The 19,779-nt window shown below is 39.5% G+C and overlaps 1 protein-coding gene across 4 annotated transcripts; it reads right to left on the reverse strand.

The window, feature by feature from the left end:
* Positions 1-13,929: 13,929 nt before the first annotated feature.
* LOC147886591 (transcription factor bHLH67-like) lies at positions 13,930-17,314 on the reverse strand. 4 transcript variants are annotated; one of them, XM_087395729.1, is made up of 5 exons: positions 17,011-17,314; positions 16,705-16,852; positions 15,720-16,614; positions 14,725-15,156; positions 13,930-14,309 (listed from the first exon to the last, which is right to left on the reverse strand). In XM_087395729.1, the coding sequence occupies exons 3-5, from the start codon at positions 16,527-16,529 to the stop codon at positions 14,220-14,222; spliced, it is 1,332 nt and encodes a 443-aa protein (XP_087251855.1). In that variant the 5' UTR covers positions 16,530-16,614; positions 16,705-16,852; positions 17,011-17,314; the 3' UTR covers positions 13,930-14,219. The 4 variants fall into 4 exon arrangements, with proteins under 4 accessions (XP_087251855.1, XP_087251857.1, XP_087251856.1 ...); XM_087395731.1 differs by having other exon boundaries at positions 16,805-16,919; XM_087395730.1 differs by having other exon boundaries at positions 16,720-16,919.
* Positions 17,315-19,779: the final 2,465 nt, after the last annotated feature.

A 19,779-nucleotide genomic window follows, 5' to 3' on the forward strand; every position in this document is an offset into this window, starting at 1 on the left:
GCCATGACAAATGTCAACAGTTGGAGAGCTTGCACATCACCTTCAGCTTCTTCTAGTTCTTGTAGTCACCATGCTATTTCTTCAAGGGGTGTGCGGTCTGGCATCCTTCTTTTGAGAAATGTCCTTGAGGACCTTTCTGATGATCTTTCAAAGTCGGTAAACTCATATCAAATACGCCCAACACTTAGTTTCATGATGACCACAACCTTTGCATTCCTTACAAATGATCACCCTCCTTCATGGCTTGTGGCTTTGTTGGGGTGGTGCTTCCACTCGCGTCATGCGTGATTAAAGTACAAGCTTCACATGCTAAGAAATTAGCAACTAGATTTCGAGGTCGAGGGATATGCTGAATTTTTACCTCTTCAAATTGGTTGCAAAGTTCCAATGCTTGTTGATGTCGTGGAACCAAGCCTTTGCTCTGCACATTCCACCTTCCACTAACTTGTTCACACATAGTTGAGAATCTCCTTGCACTTCAAGTTGCTTGACGTGATGCTCTTGTGCCTTTTGTAGCCCAAAAATGAGTGCCGAATACTCAGCTTGGTTGCATATACTTGCAAGTGCAGACTTGCTATAACAATACTCCTCACCACCCAAGTGAAGTGAGCTTCACACCCACACCGGCAGCCTTGGTCGAAGGTTTGTAAGCTCCATCAAATTGAAGGATCCAAGATGTCATCACACCAAGACTAAAATTCGGACATCCCAAGTTTCTCGGTAGTCCAAGATAGGTAGAAGGAGAGGGTGGGGAGAATTCAACACTTGAGCCAAACGTTCAGCACCAAATAAACTTGCAATCCTTTGTTGATAGTTTATCTTTAGACCAAAAAGAATTACAACTTGAAGCTTGAAATGAGGCACAAAAGTTTGATTAGGTACAAATGGATTCCTTGGTGGAAACATTACCAACCATAGCCGAGGCCTAGAAACCTTTGTAGTGAGATTGAGAATAAACCATTCAGGATGAGCTTATCCACAGGAATTCATAAGCAGATGTGCCAAATCTCCCCCCAAGCTTGGGGAGCATCCCACCCTTCGATGAAGGACACCGTTTTAATTACCTCTGAAGCAGCAAGTAGTTTGATCACCGCACAATGAATAGAATTAAAATCAAAGTTCTCCCAGCGTATCAGTAGTTCTTCACCATGAATCATCCACGGTGTATCGTCCCACCTATCATCTCCTTGAACAATGCACTGGACAATCAGCCATTGAAGGTCAACATGAAGATCAAGGAAGAGATCTCGTGCATTGGTAGCCGTAAGGTGCAGAGGACCAGGCACCAAATCCTTAAACGCGTTGAGAAGTGACATAAATATCCACCCTCCTCATGTGGCATGCATCCGTGAAATGGACTTGGAAGAGTTTTGAATCGGTGATCTAGCAGGAGATGTGAATAGAGCACATGAAATGAAGCACTTTTGCTTTTTACAGCAAGAGTAAACTCCCCATGGTTAGAGAGTTACAGTTCTCGAGATTTCAATATATAAACAAAAATCATTACATTTTCATCACTTTCAACTTATTGGCCCAATGATAAGTCTCCCTTTTGTGAAGGGGAGGTCTTGGGTTCAAATCCTACTCTTTAATAAAAAGAGAGGAGAGGAGAGGAGAAGGAGAAGAGAAAGAGAAGAAGAGAAGAGAGAGGGGGGGTGCGGGATCTGTTGTTACAGTTTTGCAGAAACTCAGAAAACTGTCCGTGACCAGAAGATGTAGTAGCCCAGAAAACTGTTGCGTGGGTGAACACAGTAGACGCGCGAAGCGAGAAAACTATCCATGACCAGAAGATGTAGGAGCCCAAAAAACTATCGCACGGGTAAACACAGTAGACGCGCGAATCAAATGCACGCACAGGAACTCTGAAGGAGCACAGATGATACAGTTCTGCAGATGCGACCAGTACGAGCAGAAGATTCGCCGGCCAGAATACACATAGGAATCATGGGCAAAAAGTAGGCACACTGAAAGTGCAGAAGCAGGGAGGTTTTGCAGTCGTAGAGATACAGAGGCACATAGTTTAGAGGCACAAAAGAAGAGAACTATGCATGGAAGAGGCCGCAGTGCCGCACCCAGTCGTAGGAGTAACAGATTTCATACCACTAGCCGTGGAGATTTCGATCCCAGCAGGCACATTATTTCTATTAGCTGGAAAAGAAATCAGGACTAGAGGCAGAGGCTAAGCATGGCGATGCTCGAGGGCCATAGAGGAAAGGAGAACGTGAGGGTGAAATGTTATCATGGGAGGGGAAAAGGAATTAGAAGGGGAGGGAATGAAGAGGGAGACTATGACACAAGGAGAAAGGGAGAGGGGGAAGAGAAGCGTGTACATGACAGGAGGAGGAATGTAAAGATAGAGACGTCAAGGGAAGAGGACCATGCTTTATTTGAAAGGAAGGGAAGGGGGAAATCAAAGTACTAGCTAGGTGGCTTTACAAGAATGAGCGTGTCTCATCAAGGAATAGCCCCCTCCTTTTATAGCCAAGAGAGGGCCTCTCTCCCAATAAATGCATCCTCCCACATGTATGGTGTGTGTGGAAAAGTCTCCCATGTGGGCTAGGCAGTTACATACTCTCAATTGTGTGCAACAACCCTTTGCCTCATTTTTCCACATAAATCAAGCCCCATATCTCAAGTCTATGATACTCAGTCTCTCCCAATTTTATAATATGTTCAAACCTCTAGAGGACAAGTGGAGGGTTGGCACAAGGAATCTTGCCACCTCATCCTACTTTCCCCATTATTTAACTTGCATCCTTGGACTATCTATACCTCCCCCACATGGGCCTATCCTATATGGAGGGAATAACCCAATATAATATCCATCTCCACCTATTTTATATTACTTCTCCCATGGACTTTGAGCCATATCTCACTAAATGCAGCCTAGGTAGAGGGGTGGCACATGGAGGAGCCATGCCACCTTACATTTTATAATATTACTACCATGGATTATGTACAACACACCTTATGGGTCCTCTTATGTGGAAGGGTGGCACATGGTCATGCCCTGCCACCTTAACCCTGGGCCCTCTGCACACCATATTTTATTATACTATTGCCACACATACAAACACACACACATATTAATGTCTTTTTCCTTAGATAAATCTATCCATAACACCAGTAATCGCTCATGGTTAAGAAAGTACAATAGGACCTTTCAAGCCTCATCCATAGCAACTTTGAAGAAGTTTGTCTTAAGTGTTTTGTACCAATCCTCCAAGACTGTCCAGACAGTGGCACGAGCATGGCAATGCCCAAATACGTCAATATCTGTGATTTACAATTTTCCCATCCTTTTGATAATTCTTGGCATTATCAGTAATCAGCTGAATAATATTGTCAGGACCGATATCTTCACTACATCTACTTGACTGCTCTACTAAAGTCTCCCGTCTTAGCCTCACCGCTTGTATCAATCGACTGTTGAAAAGCCTTCCCTTTAAACATCATAACCATGACGTTAATCAAGGGCTGCTTGCTAACATTCTTCCATTTCATATGATGGTGCAAGCAGTTATCCTTAGGGGGGTCACTCATCATATGTCCTATCACGTGAGTTCAACAGAAGGGTTTTTATTTCTAAAATTTATAGAAATAAATATACATAAGGGACTATTTAAAATAGTTTTGGGAAAATTTTACAGATTTGTATAGAAAAGGGGTACATTTTATTAATGAAAATTTTATAGATAACGGAATTTTAAAAATAGGCCTTGAACGCACGTGATATAGAGGGTTTATACATAGTGACCTCCCCAAGCAGTTTTCTCAATGCCATCATAAACCACTTGTTGCATCTCCTCTTTCATCCTACCGTAGTAGGCATCCAACATGCTATTATGGATAGCATCGTAACTAGGCATTGTGAAACCTAGGCTAGCTTTAGTGAGAGAGGCCATGGCTTTTTTCCAATTTGGGCTTTGCACCATGCTCAACTGATATCCCATGTGACAAATAGCTTCAAACACATCTTGTTGCGCCTTCTCGATATGTTGTGTTTTGAAGGAAGCTTCTAAGGATTGTTGTTATACATGTAAATGGGCATTCAAATGAGGCACATTACTGCATTGTCCTCTTTCCATATGCACATTCAAGCAACTTGCCGACTGTGCAAGGGATCCACCACCGCTACTATGTGCAGTTGCACTTTGCGAACAACTTTCCATAGTTGTTGATTGCTCGCCTAGGGGTTCTAGACCCATGGTTCTTTCTTCAATTACAACTTGAGACTAGTGGTATGTGACTATTTCATCCAAAATCATGTTTGCACCAGCGTTTATCTAACCACCCAAGATGGCCATTACCCAGATATGTGTTACATAGAGAAATCATTTCACTCATTCTTATTCTGCCAATGTTCAGTAAGTAAGCTAGACCTCGAGATGGAGCAACCATCCAATATTCTTTCCCCCTCTTGACATAATTGGATGGTTATAGACATGATAATCTGCCTAGGGACCTAAGCATGGGATGGCAAATTGCCTTTTTCCACATCTGGCTCTTTCTTGAGTAAGCATCTATCTGCACTATGATCTTTCATGACATCATGCTCTGTACACAAAAGTCGGTATTTCACACACACTAGCGTAGTAGTTAGCATTGCTTACATGCACATGGCAGCTTGCAGGTCTTTCTCTCCCACCTTCTACTTCTCAATCTTAACCATTCCACAAAATTAGTCAAAGGATCTAAATGCATTCGTTCATGCTACAAGCAATCTAAAACATTTGGACTCAAATAAATATGCAAGGAACCAGCAATTGAATGATTTAGAACATCCATGGTCTAAATCATTGTCAAATTCCATTAGAATAGTTGCACATAGTAAATATTCGCTCATTTACATCTTTAGCTTGTACACGGGTGATTCAACTTTATGCATTGCTAATGCCTTATAGGATGCCAACAACGGATTTGACATTTGGTCCCTCACATCTCTTTATTAGTTTATCTTCATCGCCAATCAAATGTTTTCTTATCCTCATGGCCGATCTTGTAAAGACTTGGTTGCAGAAGTTGCACTTCCATTTTGACACCCTAACATTGTAACAAAATCCTGCAGTTTTGCAAACAATAAAATTATTATATGTGGGTGTATGTGTGTGTGTGTACACTCACTTTTTTTTCAATGAAACCACAAAATTTATATTAGAAAAAAGTTTTTAAAATGAGAATAGTATCAAAAAAAGACTATTACAATGTTTCTTTATGTCTAGCTTCGAGAGAGAAATGAAGTATTTCCAATTAGAAGCATAAAAAATGGCATTCACATAGGTATAAACTAAAGAAACATAGGCATATGGAAACATAGGCACAAAGAAGCACATGCATAATTTCCATATAAGCATAAAGATATGGAAGCATGTAGATATGGAAGCATAAAGATATGGAAGCATATAGATATGGAACATAAAGCATAAATAGCATAGAAGCATAAAGATATAGAAGCATATAGAAACATAGGCAAGCATAAACATAGGCACTCATCAATGGCATAGAAGCATAATTTCCTACGAAGCATAGACCAAAGAAGCATAGACATAATTTCCATAGAAACATAGACCCAATGAAACAGTATGAGCTACATCTTAAACCCAATGAAATCTAATGAAGCATAGAAGCATAAACAATGCCATTCACATAGGTATAGAGTAAAGAAGCATAGACATATAGAAACATAGACATATAGAAAGACAATAGAAACTAGGCATAGACTTTAGAAACATAGGCATATAGAAGCATAGGCATAATTTCCGTAAAAACTTAAAGATATGGAAGCATATAGATATGGAACATAAAGCATAAATAGCATAGAAGCATAAAGATATAGAAGCATATAGAAACATGAACAAGCATAAACATAGGCATTCATCAATGGAAAAGAAGCATAATTTCCATAGAAGCATAGACTAAACAAGCATAGGCATATAGAAACATAGGCATAATTTTGATAGAAACATAGACCCAATGAAACAATATGAGCTAGATCTTAAACCGTGTGGTAACAATGGCATTCACATAGGTATAGACTAAAGAAACATAGGCATAATTTCCATAGAAGTATAGCATAATTTCCATAGAAGCATAGCATAATTTACATAGAAGTATAGCATAATTTTCATAGAAGCATAGGCATTCACATAGGTATATAAAAGGACAAGCATTTATTAAATAGAAGCATAAAGATATAGAAGCCTATAAAATAAAAGAATAAACCATAAATAGCATAGAAGCATATAGAATTATAGAAATATAGAAGCATAACAATGTAGAAGCATATTATAGAAATATAGGAAGATAAACATAGAAGCATATAGAATTATAGAGATGTAGAAGCATATATATATATATATATATAGAGAGAGAGAGAGAGAGGGAGAGAGAGGGAGAGAGAGCATAATGCATATAGAATCATATAGAATTACAGAAATGTAGAAGCATGTTACATATAGAAGCATAAATATAGACAAGGCATACCAACCCAAAACATAGAAGCATACCATATAATGAAACATAGAAATGCATTCATATAGGTATACATAAGCATAGACATATAGAAATATTCATTCACATAGGCATATAGAAGAATAAGCATTCAAATAGGTATATAGAAACATAGAAGCATAGAGTAAAATAACACTAAGCATAGACATATAGAAATATTCATTCACATAGGCATATAGAAGAATATGGCATTCAAATAGGTATATAGAAACATAGAAGCATAGAGTAAAATAACACTAAGCTTGCAAAATAACACTAACTATTGACCATTACTATCAAGAACCTCTAGAAAAAGCTTGACCCCTCACCATGAACTAAATTATGCCCAAAAGTTATTTAAATCTTGTTGCTCTCTGATTTGGGAGCTTTTATTGTAAGACTACTTAGTTTCGTCCCCTAACCTAAAGCGAGTGATCTAAAAGAGTAGCATAATGCGACACATTGCACTTCTAATTTCTTATGTTTGTATTTTGATTTCAATGAATATAGTAGAAATTGAGAGCTCATGGCTGAAAGGCAGATTATCTGAAGGCATCGTGAATTCAAGAACATTTGTTACCAAATACCCTTGGACCCCTTAATATAATAGAAGCAGGGGACGTTAAAAAATGAAAGACAAGGATTACCTTGATCTAGACCATTGCATTGCAATCTTCTTGTGAGCCTCCACTGTACCCTATCACCTCCCACTGTTGTTGCTACGGAATTCCAGCCGCCAACGGAAGCTAGGTGATGCCAATTATTGCGCAATGCTGAGCTGCTGCCATGGCCAACGTACTATTGAGAGCTATGCACAGTGGTCGAATGAAGGATCCTGATGCAGGGGCAGGTCAAATGGAACTAGATATATGACATCGTGAAACTACTAGCTAACCATTATGATGTACTGAGAGCTGTTGAGCCAAGACCAGTCGATGCAGATGGGATATGGAGGAGTGAGCTCACCAGCTGCTGCAGGGGTATCCATTGCCAAGGTAGGCTAGAGGCCAGGCAAGGGCTCTGTGGAGTTGCATCAAGGTTGCATGGAGACTCTGGAAGGCAAGTGCAAGGCAAGTACAGGTGGAAAGCGTGAGCTGCAAGCCACCAATCATTTGCTTCCACGATGTTGGCTACGATTACAAAGTGAGACTTGGCACGACCACCAACATCAAAGTAGGGTTCACACATGAAAGGCCAAACACTCCCTCATCACTCAATGGTGTACATCATACAAACAAAAATTTCAATATTCTCACAAGGCAAGCCTTTTAGGATACATCTACTATGTTCTCCAAGAAATAGTTAACAATCCCAATTCCATAATGTTTTGATGTTGAATCCTTGGGTTCTTTCCAATGTAATGGAAATTTGATCATAAAAAAATATCATCATGGGATCATCGTTAGAATACTCTAAGATCTAGCATCGAATCTCCATACTCCAAGATTTGTCACAAACCATCTCATCCATGTAGCCTCATGTCCAATTTCAAAAATCTTGAATACTACACTATCACCTTCAACAACCTTCATCGGAAACTTTATAGCATTAAATGTCATTGATTTGAGTATCTAGATCTTTAGGATTTTGATCAAGCAATTTGAACATCAAATCTCTTAGCTCTTGGTAGTATAACCCTTTCTGAAACTGTAAATTTCGTTCGATAATGTTATTCCATCAATTCTTCAAAGTATGGTTAGTCATATGCTTGACAACATTTCACTTTAGATGGAGAAGAACTAGCATGCTCATCAATATTTTGAACCTCAGCATTCACCACAAAAACTTGTCTCCTATATCAAAATCATTGCTCAATGTATTATGGTGAACTTCATATGCTACATCTTTGCTTGAACTTTGAAGGATCACCAACATCACAATTGCTTGAAGGATCACAACAACATCACAAATTTCAAGAGCATCACTCAATAGATCATGGTGAACTTGATATGTTGCATCTTTGATTGAAGGATCATAAACATGACAATCACTTGATGGAGCTATTGTGATATGTTCCCAACATGAAAGGGGTGCTTTGTTAGAACACATCTTCCACATACCCTAAAAGCGTGAATTATAGTAGCATGATCTAAGTGGTGCTAAGTGTTGAAGAGTACCCATTAACAAAATTAAGGGAAAGAGTGTTAGGAATGGAATCATAGCTCCATAAGACATCTCTATTCACATTTTGTTCTTTAACTTCCTAGAAAAAGCATTCAAAATCTCTGCCTTTTAGGAGATATAAAGTGTGAGCCTCCATTTTATACTAGCCTGTAGGAATGTCACAACATCACTAGCATGTTATAGCTTTGCACCACCTTGCTTTATATTTTTATGAGTCAAAATTCTATTTACAATGGCCCTTGCACTATTGTGCTCTCCCTTGCCATGTCGAAGTCTAAGAAAGTTCCAAATTATGCACAAGCTAGTGAGACTAATAGACGTGGACATGAATAGTGAACTACAAAGGTCTACATGCTTTGAACTAGGAGGCTATGCCATCAAACTAAACTCAATGTTTCTTTAAAGTAATTACAATCATTCCTAGTGTAACATAAAGCAATGTTATATGAATAATTTTTTGTGCTTCTTATCATTTGAAATGTAGAAGGTTATAAATATAGGGAAAGGTTATGTAGTTCTAGGTTATATATAGGGTAGGGAGGTACTATTTTTCCACTTTAAAGTGGTCAAGTTTTGTCGTGCCCAAAAGGTACACAAGTGGGAGAACTTTTGGAGATTCAAACTATACATGCTCGGGACCAATGTAGTAGAAGCTTGCAATAACATCCTGTAGTAGAATTGTCATTAAGCCCATTCCACATTCATATGATCTTTCAAACACTCTTTATCTGCTTTGCAGAGCTTCACATTAGGTTACTAAATTGCCACTATCTCAAAGCATAGCTTAAAAGATAGAATTTGAGTCCTCTGTGTGTGTGTGTGTGTGTGTGTGTTTGTGTGTGTGTGTGCGTGCATGTGTGTCTGTGTGTGTGTTGCTGAATCCAACACCAATATCTGCTTATCATGACTGCGAGGGCTAGTTAGCACATTAAAACTTTGAGCTACCCATCAACAAATTGGGATTGATCTTACACATCATCCTAGATGACACAATATTTAAAAAATAACTTTTAATTTGGATCTGAGAATAAACACACCCTACCTGTTAATTTAAAAACGGTGTATAAAATTACCCCTGCTATAAATATATTTCTCTAAGTCTTGAGAATTAAAATGCCCCTCATTTTGAACTCTCATAGTATACTTACATTTCCCAGATGGACCCCCCGAGAGAACAATTTACAACGGTCCCCATGCTACACTGAGGAAAGACAGTAGTGGTTTCTTTGTGATAGACTCCACCAAACTCTGGACCGATGAAAGTGATAATTTTATTCTTCCTGAGCATTGTGAACAAGTGTGTACTAATGATTTAATTAATGGAATGCTTTCATTTTTTAAGATCAATTTGTACATGTTTGTATCTACTTAAGCATAAATTCATATAATTGATGGCATTTGACACCCATCTTCAATATCAGTGGTTTTTCATCCAAATCATTCTGATGCAAGATGGTGGTACATGATCCAAGTTGCACCATGAAGTAAACATATTTTTGGAGATAGAGATATGGATATGGAGATGCCACTACCAATGTCGGATCCAATTAATCCAAATGGATCTAGCGAAGAAGATGAAGATCACAATATGAGCCAAGAAGAAGATGCACATAATGACATCATACAAGAGGAAAATGGAGATCACAATATTGAGGAAGAAGATGACGATCAAGAATCACTCGACTTTATTGAAGAAGGGGAATTACAAGATCAAGCCTTAGGTGAATGTACAATGCCAGAGTATGATGATGATATAGGAGATCAACTAGGTATAGAGTTACTTGTTTGGCATGCAGGACTTGGCTCAAGATGAAGCTGTTCATACAAATGCTCTTGATTGATTTTTTTCATCTCAAACTTGGACATGAATATATGAGCTTTTTGATCTCAAACTTGATGTACCTGCTCTTGTATTTTTATTATTTTAAAGGATCAAACATGTATCAAAAGAAAAGAAATTTGTCATTGGAAAACACTCTCTATTAAAGGCCAATATAGGGAAAACACTCTCTGTTAAACGTCAGTATAGGAAAACTTCATAGAGTCGGTATATACGAACCTTTACACTTCTTTCATTAGTCGGTATATACCGACCTTATGGAGTCGGTGTATACTGACCATTAACACTTCTGTCATTGGTTGATATATACCAACCTTATTAATCCTATCGTATGTACTAACAATTAGCACACCCATGTTGGTGCTTAATCGTTGGAACAAGGCTCATGTGTAGTACTGCTAGCATTTACTTTGATAGGGGCAAGCACGAGCAAGATTCGAAATTCTTCTCCCCCCATTTTCTCCTTTTTACTAAGCTAGTCTCTCTTCTAAACAAGCTTGTATCTTCTCTTTCATAGAAGCTAGCATCTTTGTTAAAAGGTAGCAATTGAAAACCACGCAACCTAACTATTTTTAATTATTTCATGGTTATGGTATATAGAATCTATGAACTATTAACCTAGATATACTATAATCCTTCAATTATAATTTATTGCTATCTTCACACGTGAGAGAATTTGTAAAGTATAATTTGCAATTGATACAAGCCAACAATTGCAAGCTCACAATGAACTAGACTATGAATGACCTATTATCGATTGACATAAGTAAACCACAATTAGCTCAAAGTCTAGTATTCTATGTTATTTTATAGTTAACTCTTAGTCTCGATAATTATTTTATATCTCCGTGCGAGTTGTCCGAATAAGCGATCCCCCAACTAGCAAGGGACTAAATATTTTTCATCCGTGTGCAAGTTAGCATAAGAGACCCTTAACCAACACACGGAATTTTCTTAAACAAAGTACTAAATATTTTATAATATTTATAAAAAATTTATTTCTATTATGAATATACTATTGCTAATTTTTGACAAAAGAATTTGAAATGTGCAATACTTTAAAAAAACATTAACTTCTTTAAAAAACAATGAACATACTACTAGTTTTTCCAAGTATAAACTATTTCAAGAAACAAACTGGAAGCAATTAGTTTATCCAATTTGTACCTAATTATGGGTTGAATTGGCTAGCAAAAGCAATCACATCACCAACACTAGGAACTTCTAAGAAGGATAAATAAAGCTTATCAATTTGATTTGTAATCTTATTTATCATTTTTTAAAGTCCTTCTTGTCGACTCCGAGGAGCACTAAAATCTCAAGAATGTGAATAGTATGATTGAGGTAGCTATATTATATAGATAAAATATACGTGCATGTGGCATAACAAGCACACTGACTGCATGGTATATCCATAGTATTGCGTAGTGTCTTAATCTCAGTTTTAATCTACCACACAACTATTTCTTGTAGCCAATCCCAAGAAAAAATTGCTCCTAGACCATTTCAATATGCTCCCAAGACGATGAAATGATGTTTTACAATGCTATTTTAAAATGAACAATGTAAACCCTTGCAAATCCTTACATGGGCAATCTTAATGATCATCGCCTCCTCTGCTGTACTTGCTGGAATAACCCATATGGCTTGCCATAGTCGCATCAACTCTGGAAACTGCAAAAACCATTCATCCCCCCCACTGGACACACAAAATTCCCATGCTTTTGGCATCCATTTATCAGACCCTGCTGCATATAGCTGCTCCACAAAGTCCTCTCGCTCACTAAGGCACAACTCTTTCTTTGCAACTGGGTGGTAACCGCTGCAGAATTTTTCAAGTAGCTTTCCAAGCCATTCTTGAGTCTTCTACTGCTAGGTAATCATACTTCATTAAAATGTCCAGATTGCATTTTTTCAACCGTCCATTGATTTCAAGTTTAGGTCGCAAACAAAAGCATGGAGGTTTGATGAGAAAATTTTTTGGTAGAGCAGTGGCATGGTCTAAATCACTAACAATACCTTTCTCTACCACTTTGTATTGCCTTTCAACAAAATTAAGACATTTGAGTGGCTCATCCTAATGCAGTGAGGAAATTCCATGCAAGATCCCTATCCTATTACTAGGAATGCATGGTCAAATCTCATCGCTAGTTCCCAAGTGGATAATTAACTACAACAATGATCTCTAGCTCGAAAGGAAATAGCTAGCAACTGATAGATCCATGGTTGACATAATCTGGCCCTTGTGATTACCACCTATGACAATAGACAATAGTTGAATACAAATATCTCTAGATATTTGAGCCTCATTTGATTGACTTTTGTTAAAAGGATGCCCTCTTTATTTGAACTTGAATTGAAAATAATTCTTTTAACCCATCGATCAAAATGAGGTGATAGCCTTGCATTTCCTACATGTTCTCATGCTAGTAATAATCTATAGGTTGTGAATGAGGAGCATTTTGCTCCAAACTTGAAGATTCACAAGCTACTCATCAATCTTGGTGTCTTTTTTATCATCACTTAATCTTCATTTTCTTCATCACTATCCACTTCTCATATCAGCACTTTCTTCTTTTTTTGTGTCTCCATGTTCTCTTTCTCGAGATTCAATCAGTATGTTGAGCAATTTGTTGCACATCCCTATTAAATGTCAGCTACTATCTAATATTTTGACATAAAATATTGTTCGTTGTTAGTATAAATATCGGGATTGAAAATAAAATCTAAATTGGGCCTATAAGCGTGATTGGTTGATATGCTTTTACTGCTTTGCTAGCAGTCAAAAAGCGCCCCTAATATTGTTTTTAGAACTATAGCAAAAAAGCAATAAATATGGTCCATGTCCCATGGGTATTACATTGATAGTAAGAATTTATATCCTCCTTGTGAGATATTTTATAAGTCATTAGATTGCAAGCTCATCATTATAAGAACAATCATTGAAACTAACTATGTATTCTATGAAAGGTTTGATTATAACTTTGATATAAGTATGCAAGTGAGTCCATGGGTCTATTAATCAAATCATTATCTAAGCTAATATGAGTATTTCTAAGCATAATATAGGCATCCCAAATACATGAGCATAATTAAAATTATTTTGTGATCATCATAAATAAGTCCAACAAGTCTTTGAGAAGGAAAACAATTTAAAAAATTACTATTGTTATATGATGCATGGACAAATTATTGAAGGGATGTCTTTGATTGCTTTAACCTAAGACTTATAAATAATATGTAGTGGACATGCACAACTATAAATGATAGCAATACATTATTTGGCTCATTAACTTTATTACATAGTACATACAATGTACACAAATGCAACTGCTTTCAACTTGGATCTAACTGAGAACATAAATAATAAAATCCAATGATACTTAATGCACTTTCCAATTTGACCTCATGGTGATATAAGAAAACGTTTTAACAATGGATCAATTTCTTTATGAAAAAACAAAGAGTGCTTTACATCCAATCTTTGGATACAAATGATCCAAAATTTTGTTAGAGGTTCACAATAGCCCTCTTTGTGATACATGTAGCGCACATCATAATACAAGAATTTACAATAAACCAATGGATTCATCATTCCAAATTATACACCCAATCCTATCGTATGGCTTGCTTGATTCCAAAGTGTGAAGTATATTGAGTCTAGGACATAGTAAATTACTATCCTATTTCTCATAATGGCTCCCCTTTAAGGTTTTCCATCCTTAATATCTTACATTTGAAAGTTTAGTTAGCTCAATTTCTCTTGCTAATTCGACTCTGTGCTCAATAACTGAAATATATGTTGGATGGATATGGCAAGGTCACTTGCAGAATGAAGTTGGCACTCAACTCCTATCTGTCACCTCCATGTGAAATCAAACAACAAAAAAATAATTCATTAGTCTATGGAAAACTGAAAAAGATCACAATCTTGAATTCTGTGAAAAGTTTGTTGTGTATCCAATCTATATTGAGAGTAATGCAAAAAGAAATATGCTCTTAATGAAATGGTGACCAAACAAAATTGTGTGAAATCCCATGCTAAAGATGGTGATGCTACTTTGCTTTCATAATTTCAAATGGTGTAAAAGAAAGCCTTACCCTCTTTCCTAGAACTCATTTCCAAGATAAGCTTGCCTTTTTAATAACTACATCATGTTTGAGAGACTTAAGCTTTCAAACAATGATTTAAAAATTATTAAAATTCAAGAACAAATAATAATTTTGCATTCAAGACTCCAAATCAAATACAAAACTGACACAAGCTATACCTGAATGTTGAAAGCGTACAACACTGTTTGCTCAATAGTTGTAATGTTGAGATGCATGACCTTTAGATGAAGGCTATCTATTGATGCTAAGATGTGTAGAAGTTGTTGCGGTCTTTTTTCAGCCAAAACCTTCACAACAACTGATGATCCAAGTACCTTCACCTCCACAGTTGCCACACATGATTTTGACTCTGCAAACGTTTCCTTTTCAAGTTCATGTGAACTTCCACTCATGTAAGTCATGCTTGGATGTGGAGGGTCCAATGTAAACTGTGAACCCAATATCAACTCACTTAAAAGGCTTCCTGGTTGTGAGTTGAAGGACCCATCCCCAAACTCTCTTCTTTGTTTTTGTAATTGTAAAGATTGTAGAATTTGTTCGAGCTCCCTTACAAATTCAATGGCACCTCCAATGATAGATGCTTGGTCTCCCTGTAGAACCATACCATTAAAATGATAGGAAACAAGTTGTCTTTTTTGCTTTAGCAAAATCTTTATCAATATCTGAATTGTAGACACGAGAGCTCAAAGAACAAACTGTTGTTGCTAAAAATGGAGGGCAAGAGAACACAAAACAGAAGACCGTGTAAATAAAGAATTTAGGGCCAGGCTTTGGGACAAACCAAGAGATATGCGATCCTATGGACGTAAAGTTTTCATAAAGAAAAAGGACGCACATCATGAGATGAAAACTGCATTGTTTGTTTTAAGAGGAATTCCTGGTGAGTTTGCACATATTCTCTCTCTCTCTCACGCGCGCGCGAAAGAGCAGAAAACCATGAGGTTTTAATTTCATGTGCTGTCTGTTTTCTCTAACAATTTTATGTCCACAAGTCGACTGTATTGTATTCTCTTATATAGTCGGTTTTCAAGTTACAGATAGTCTTTTTCTAATACCCAGTGCAAATAAATCGACAGAGTCTAATCGTTCTCATCATATACGAATTGGATTCTGTATCAACGTATAGAAGGCTAGAGATTTAAAGGTGGCTTACCCTTTGAATATAAGAGCCGGGCATGAGCGAGCGCAAGACAGTAAGATGCTCATTCATTTGCTTCCGCCGATTACGTTCCACTGCAATGTGGGTCATCCGCTGGCTTTCCACCTCTTCGCTGTTCTTGCAAGCCCTCGCACGTTTCCTCTTTTTCCTTTCTTGAACAGCCCCTTGCATTCCTGATTTGGGCTGCTTAGAAGTTAATCTTTCTGCGAGTCTAGGAGTATGTATTGAAGCTGTTAACTTTTTACGGGCGAAAGAGACAGGAATCACAGGACTGTGTGTTGCAGTACTTGTACTACCCTCGTCTAGGGACGCCTGGGTAGACTGCGTTAAGCGAGGCTCGTGTTGTGCCTCAGCGTAATTTTCACCGGATAAGAGAGTACTGGATGGGTCCGAATTCTGAGGCGTAGATGGATGCTGAGCTGGATTGGCAGGTGAATGCCTTACAAGAGCATCTAGCTTGTCGAGAGAATCCGGTCGACATTGTCTATTGACAGAACGACGGATATCATCCTTGGAAACATTGGCCGCTAGGATTTCTTCTTCGTTACGTAGTGGGCAGATAGTTTGCTGATGCTTTTCCTCTTGAAATGACGGCAATTTAAAATGAATTGCCTCGAGGTTCTCAAGATCGTCGCGGGCGGTTGTTGAGGTTCCCTCTAGCATCTGAATAAGGGTCGCATTGGAAGCTGTCTCCGGATCGTAGGAGAAAGCTTCAGCAAAATTTAGGTCTTCCTGAAATGTACAGTTGTGAGTTGCACCAAGCATCTGAGAATTGAGCACTTCAAACAGCATATTGCCCATCATTACTGTCGAGACTTGACACAGATCAGAACTGTCGTGCCTGGATGACTTCTCCTGCTGCAAACCTGGATCGAAAATTTACACTAACCTGAACAGTACACAATGCACGCATCTGTAAGTACATTAACGCCGACCAACAATATCCAGCTCCAGAACTTTATAACTTGCAGGCACTTGCCTTGTTTCGACGCACCCGAACTTTGAAGGTCTTTGTCGAAAATCTTCTTGCTTAAACGACTGAATAGCATGTTTCCAATTAATAGCAGTCAGCTTCGCACCTCATCATTCGCGGCCTCCGTTCATTCACATACAAAATTCGACGACAGCTGCGCAGCAACGACGCTTCGATAAAGCTTCTTGTCATGTGGGGACCGGCACCAAATTCCCTATTACCTACGAAAAAGGTGCAGAATAATCAGGGGACTGGAGAAAGGTGAGGGACACAAGAATAAGAGTCGAAGCTCTATGAAAAAGATGGTCTTACAAGAAAGTGAGCAAGCGATGTAGTCGGAAAAAGAGCAGGGGGTGAAGTGGCTGGTGAGCTGGGATGGTGATTCCTGAGGGGGCGGCTGTAGGTGTAGGCCTGTGGGTGGACCCAATAGAAGATACAAATGGAGGAAGTGTGCAAGGATGAGGCCTACACAGAGAGAGAGAGAGAGAGAGAGAGAGGAGGGGGGAAGAGGGGGGAAAACCTGGAGACGAGGCTGCTGAATGATCTTCTGGATTTACAGTCAGTGGTTTATAAAGGGAGGGCGAGGAGCTAGAGGGCTGAGAGATGAGGGAGGGGTAGAGGGGCAAAGTAGCAAGTACGAAGGCAGAATCTATGGGCGTTAGCAGCGGGTAATCAGAAGCTGAGGGGGAAGGAGGTCACAAAGCCTGAAAAGCCTGAAAACCAAGGATGAACACTTGCAACTGAGAAGGGTGAAAGGAAGGGGGTCCCTTTGGGAGAAAGTAGCGGAGGCAGGTTGGAGAGAGGGGAGAAGACAAGAGGACGAACACTTTGCAGAAGGAAAGGACGGGAGGGTGATGCCTTAAGCTAAAGTGGTGAGACTTGATTCATGCATGCACGTAGCCCAATCATCCAAGCATGTGCATGGGAGAAGTTCCAAGGTCCCCGTTCCTCAATCTTGCTGCTAGCTATCTGCACACTGTGAGAGAGAGAGAGAGAGAGAGAGAGGACTCAGGACTCAGCTCTCTCTTTTTCGAGTCTCAGGACACACGCACCCCAAAATATTCACGTAGTCTTCTCACAAGGCAGCATGTCGTAGCTGCTGCTGATTTTGCTAAGATTTGCCCGGACCCCTGTGCGGGGAAGCTTGCGGCTTGTCCCAGGACCCAGTCTCCTTCCTAAGCATAGGTAGTGCGGGCTAGCATGCCTCGACAAATCGGCTCCCGATATATTCCCGTCGCAGGGAATGTAGGGCAGCAGAATTCAATATTGAAGGGCGGTATGGTGCACGGGAGGGAGTAAAGTGTGGAGACATGGATAGTATTATACGTGATGATGATAAGCAGAAACCATTAATCGTCATAGTGCCTGTTTCTATGCGTGCACCTTGGTGCAGTGGATACAGCAATTGCTTCGGTTCATGCCTGTGAGAATGGAGGACGGTTTGGTGCACGAATGTATCCATGGATTTTCGAGCATCTTACCCCGTGTGCACCACACATGATGCCAATTCCATGTGTCCACATTTTTGGCACATGTCCATTAGCATTCAAGTAGCACATTAAACTCAGCTCATTCCCATGTGAGGTTGCAATCTTAGCATCCGGTTCAAAACTCGGGTTCACCAAGAAATTGTGGACTCGTTCTGCCATTCAAGTGCTGGTTGGCACCCGTGGAGCATCGGCCTGCGTGGATATAGGTCCTTGGTCGTCAAGCCACTTGCCTTCGTGGTTGCTACACTAGCACTACATTCGACCTAGTATACATAATGGCTAAGAGGGCATTCCCACAACACGCCATGCCAGTAGGAATGTCCAGAGTGATGCCACACCAACTGCAATGCTATTGTTTGTTCCCACGATTGCAATGCCAACAATTTTGTTGAGAAATCTAACAACCTTCACCTGGGTCTGACAAGGCGAACAGAAACACAACGTTTTGATTGGAAGATTGTACCATAGCGACGAAATACCCGGGGAGAAAGCCCAAATCTCCATCTCCAACAGAGCTTTGGAATGTTTCGATTTGGCACCGCATGCAACGGAGCGACTGGCAGGAACGACTCTAGCATCCAAAGTTTATGGCATTCCCGTTGGCATGGCATGTCGTGGGAATGCACTCTAAGGGCGCTTGTTGACGTAGAACATAGTGGACAAGCCCAACATTGCCTTCCCAAATCCAGCCCAGAGACGTAGAACATAGTGGACAAGCCCAACATTGCCTTCCCAAATCCAGCCCAGAGACTCACGCCATGGGCAATCATGGGAGAACATACTCTACCCTAAGCTATTGGCGAGCGGTTAGTTTTGAACTTTGTGGCAACCAATAACTTAGCTATTATCTACAAGGATTGTGCATGCATGCCATTATGTGGAAGCCTTATAAGGGAATGATGAGGAGCGAGGAAGAGGACGAAGCCCAAGACGAAGAAGGAAGAAGACGACACTAGAAGATAGCCATAAAGCAAAGCAACACCAGAGAGGATTCAGGAAGCCCAACGCGAAGAAGGAAGAAGACGATCCACTGATAAAGCAAGCAAAGCAACAGAGAGGAAGAGTCTGCAGAGAAAGGCCAGAGGGCATGTCAACTCAAAAGGTGGCGGTAACTTCTGGAAGACGTTCTGGGGACTTTTTTGGCCACTAAAACTTTATCAGGAGCTAAGGCTTAAAAAAAGTCTCTCCATCACCTTTTACGTGCAACAACAAAACGCTTGTCTGCATGCATGCATATCACCTTTCTCCTTCACTCTTTGCTGCTTTTCTGCATTTCCACGCATCCATCCAGCCATTTATAACCTTTGCCTCCCTCCCTTCTACGTCCTAACGATAGAATTTCTGAAGCTTTTCCCTCCTCTCCCGACACCGCTCCAGTCCGTAGCATCATTTGACAGCTTCTCACAACGTCCCCTAGGCCCTTAGCTACTTTATCGGGAATTGCGCCTATGAGCTCGTACCTCAAGTCTTCCATCAACTCTCTGCCAGATGCACCAGCAGCAGCCTGCGTCCGACTCCTACTACCCTCGATCATCTCGATTCATATTTTCTGCTTCTACAGAGCTATTCTCCCTGGTAGCGTTCTGGCTCA

Source organism: Dipteris shenzhenensis, chromosome 24 (genome assembly GCF_047967505.1).
Source record: "Dipteris shenzhenensis isolate YYH24624 ecotype China chromosome 24, Dip_SZ_1.0, whole genome shotgun sequence".
NCBI classification, from domain to species: Eukaryota; Viridiplantae; Streptophyta; class Polypodiopsida; order Gleicheniales; family Dipteridaceae; genus Dipteris; species Dipteris shenzhenensis.

Excerpts from the sequence above, each read along its gene's own strand:
- LOC147886591 (XM_087395729.1), bottom strand. The coding sequence starts at position 16,529 with ATGATGGGCAATATGCTGTTTGAAGTGCTCAATTCTCAGATGCTTGGT. Across the intron at positions 15,157-15,719 it reads CCGGCTCTTATATTCAAAGG|GGAGACCAAGCATCTATCAT; the intron begins GTAAGCCACCTT and ends ATGGTTCTACAG. Across the intron at positions 14,310-14,724 it reads TGTACGCTTTCAACATTCAG|ATAGGAGTTGAGTGCCAACT; the intron begins GTATAGCTTGTG and ends TGGAGGTGACAG.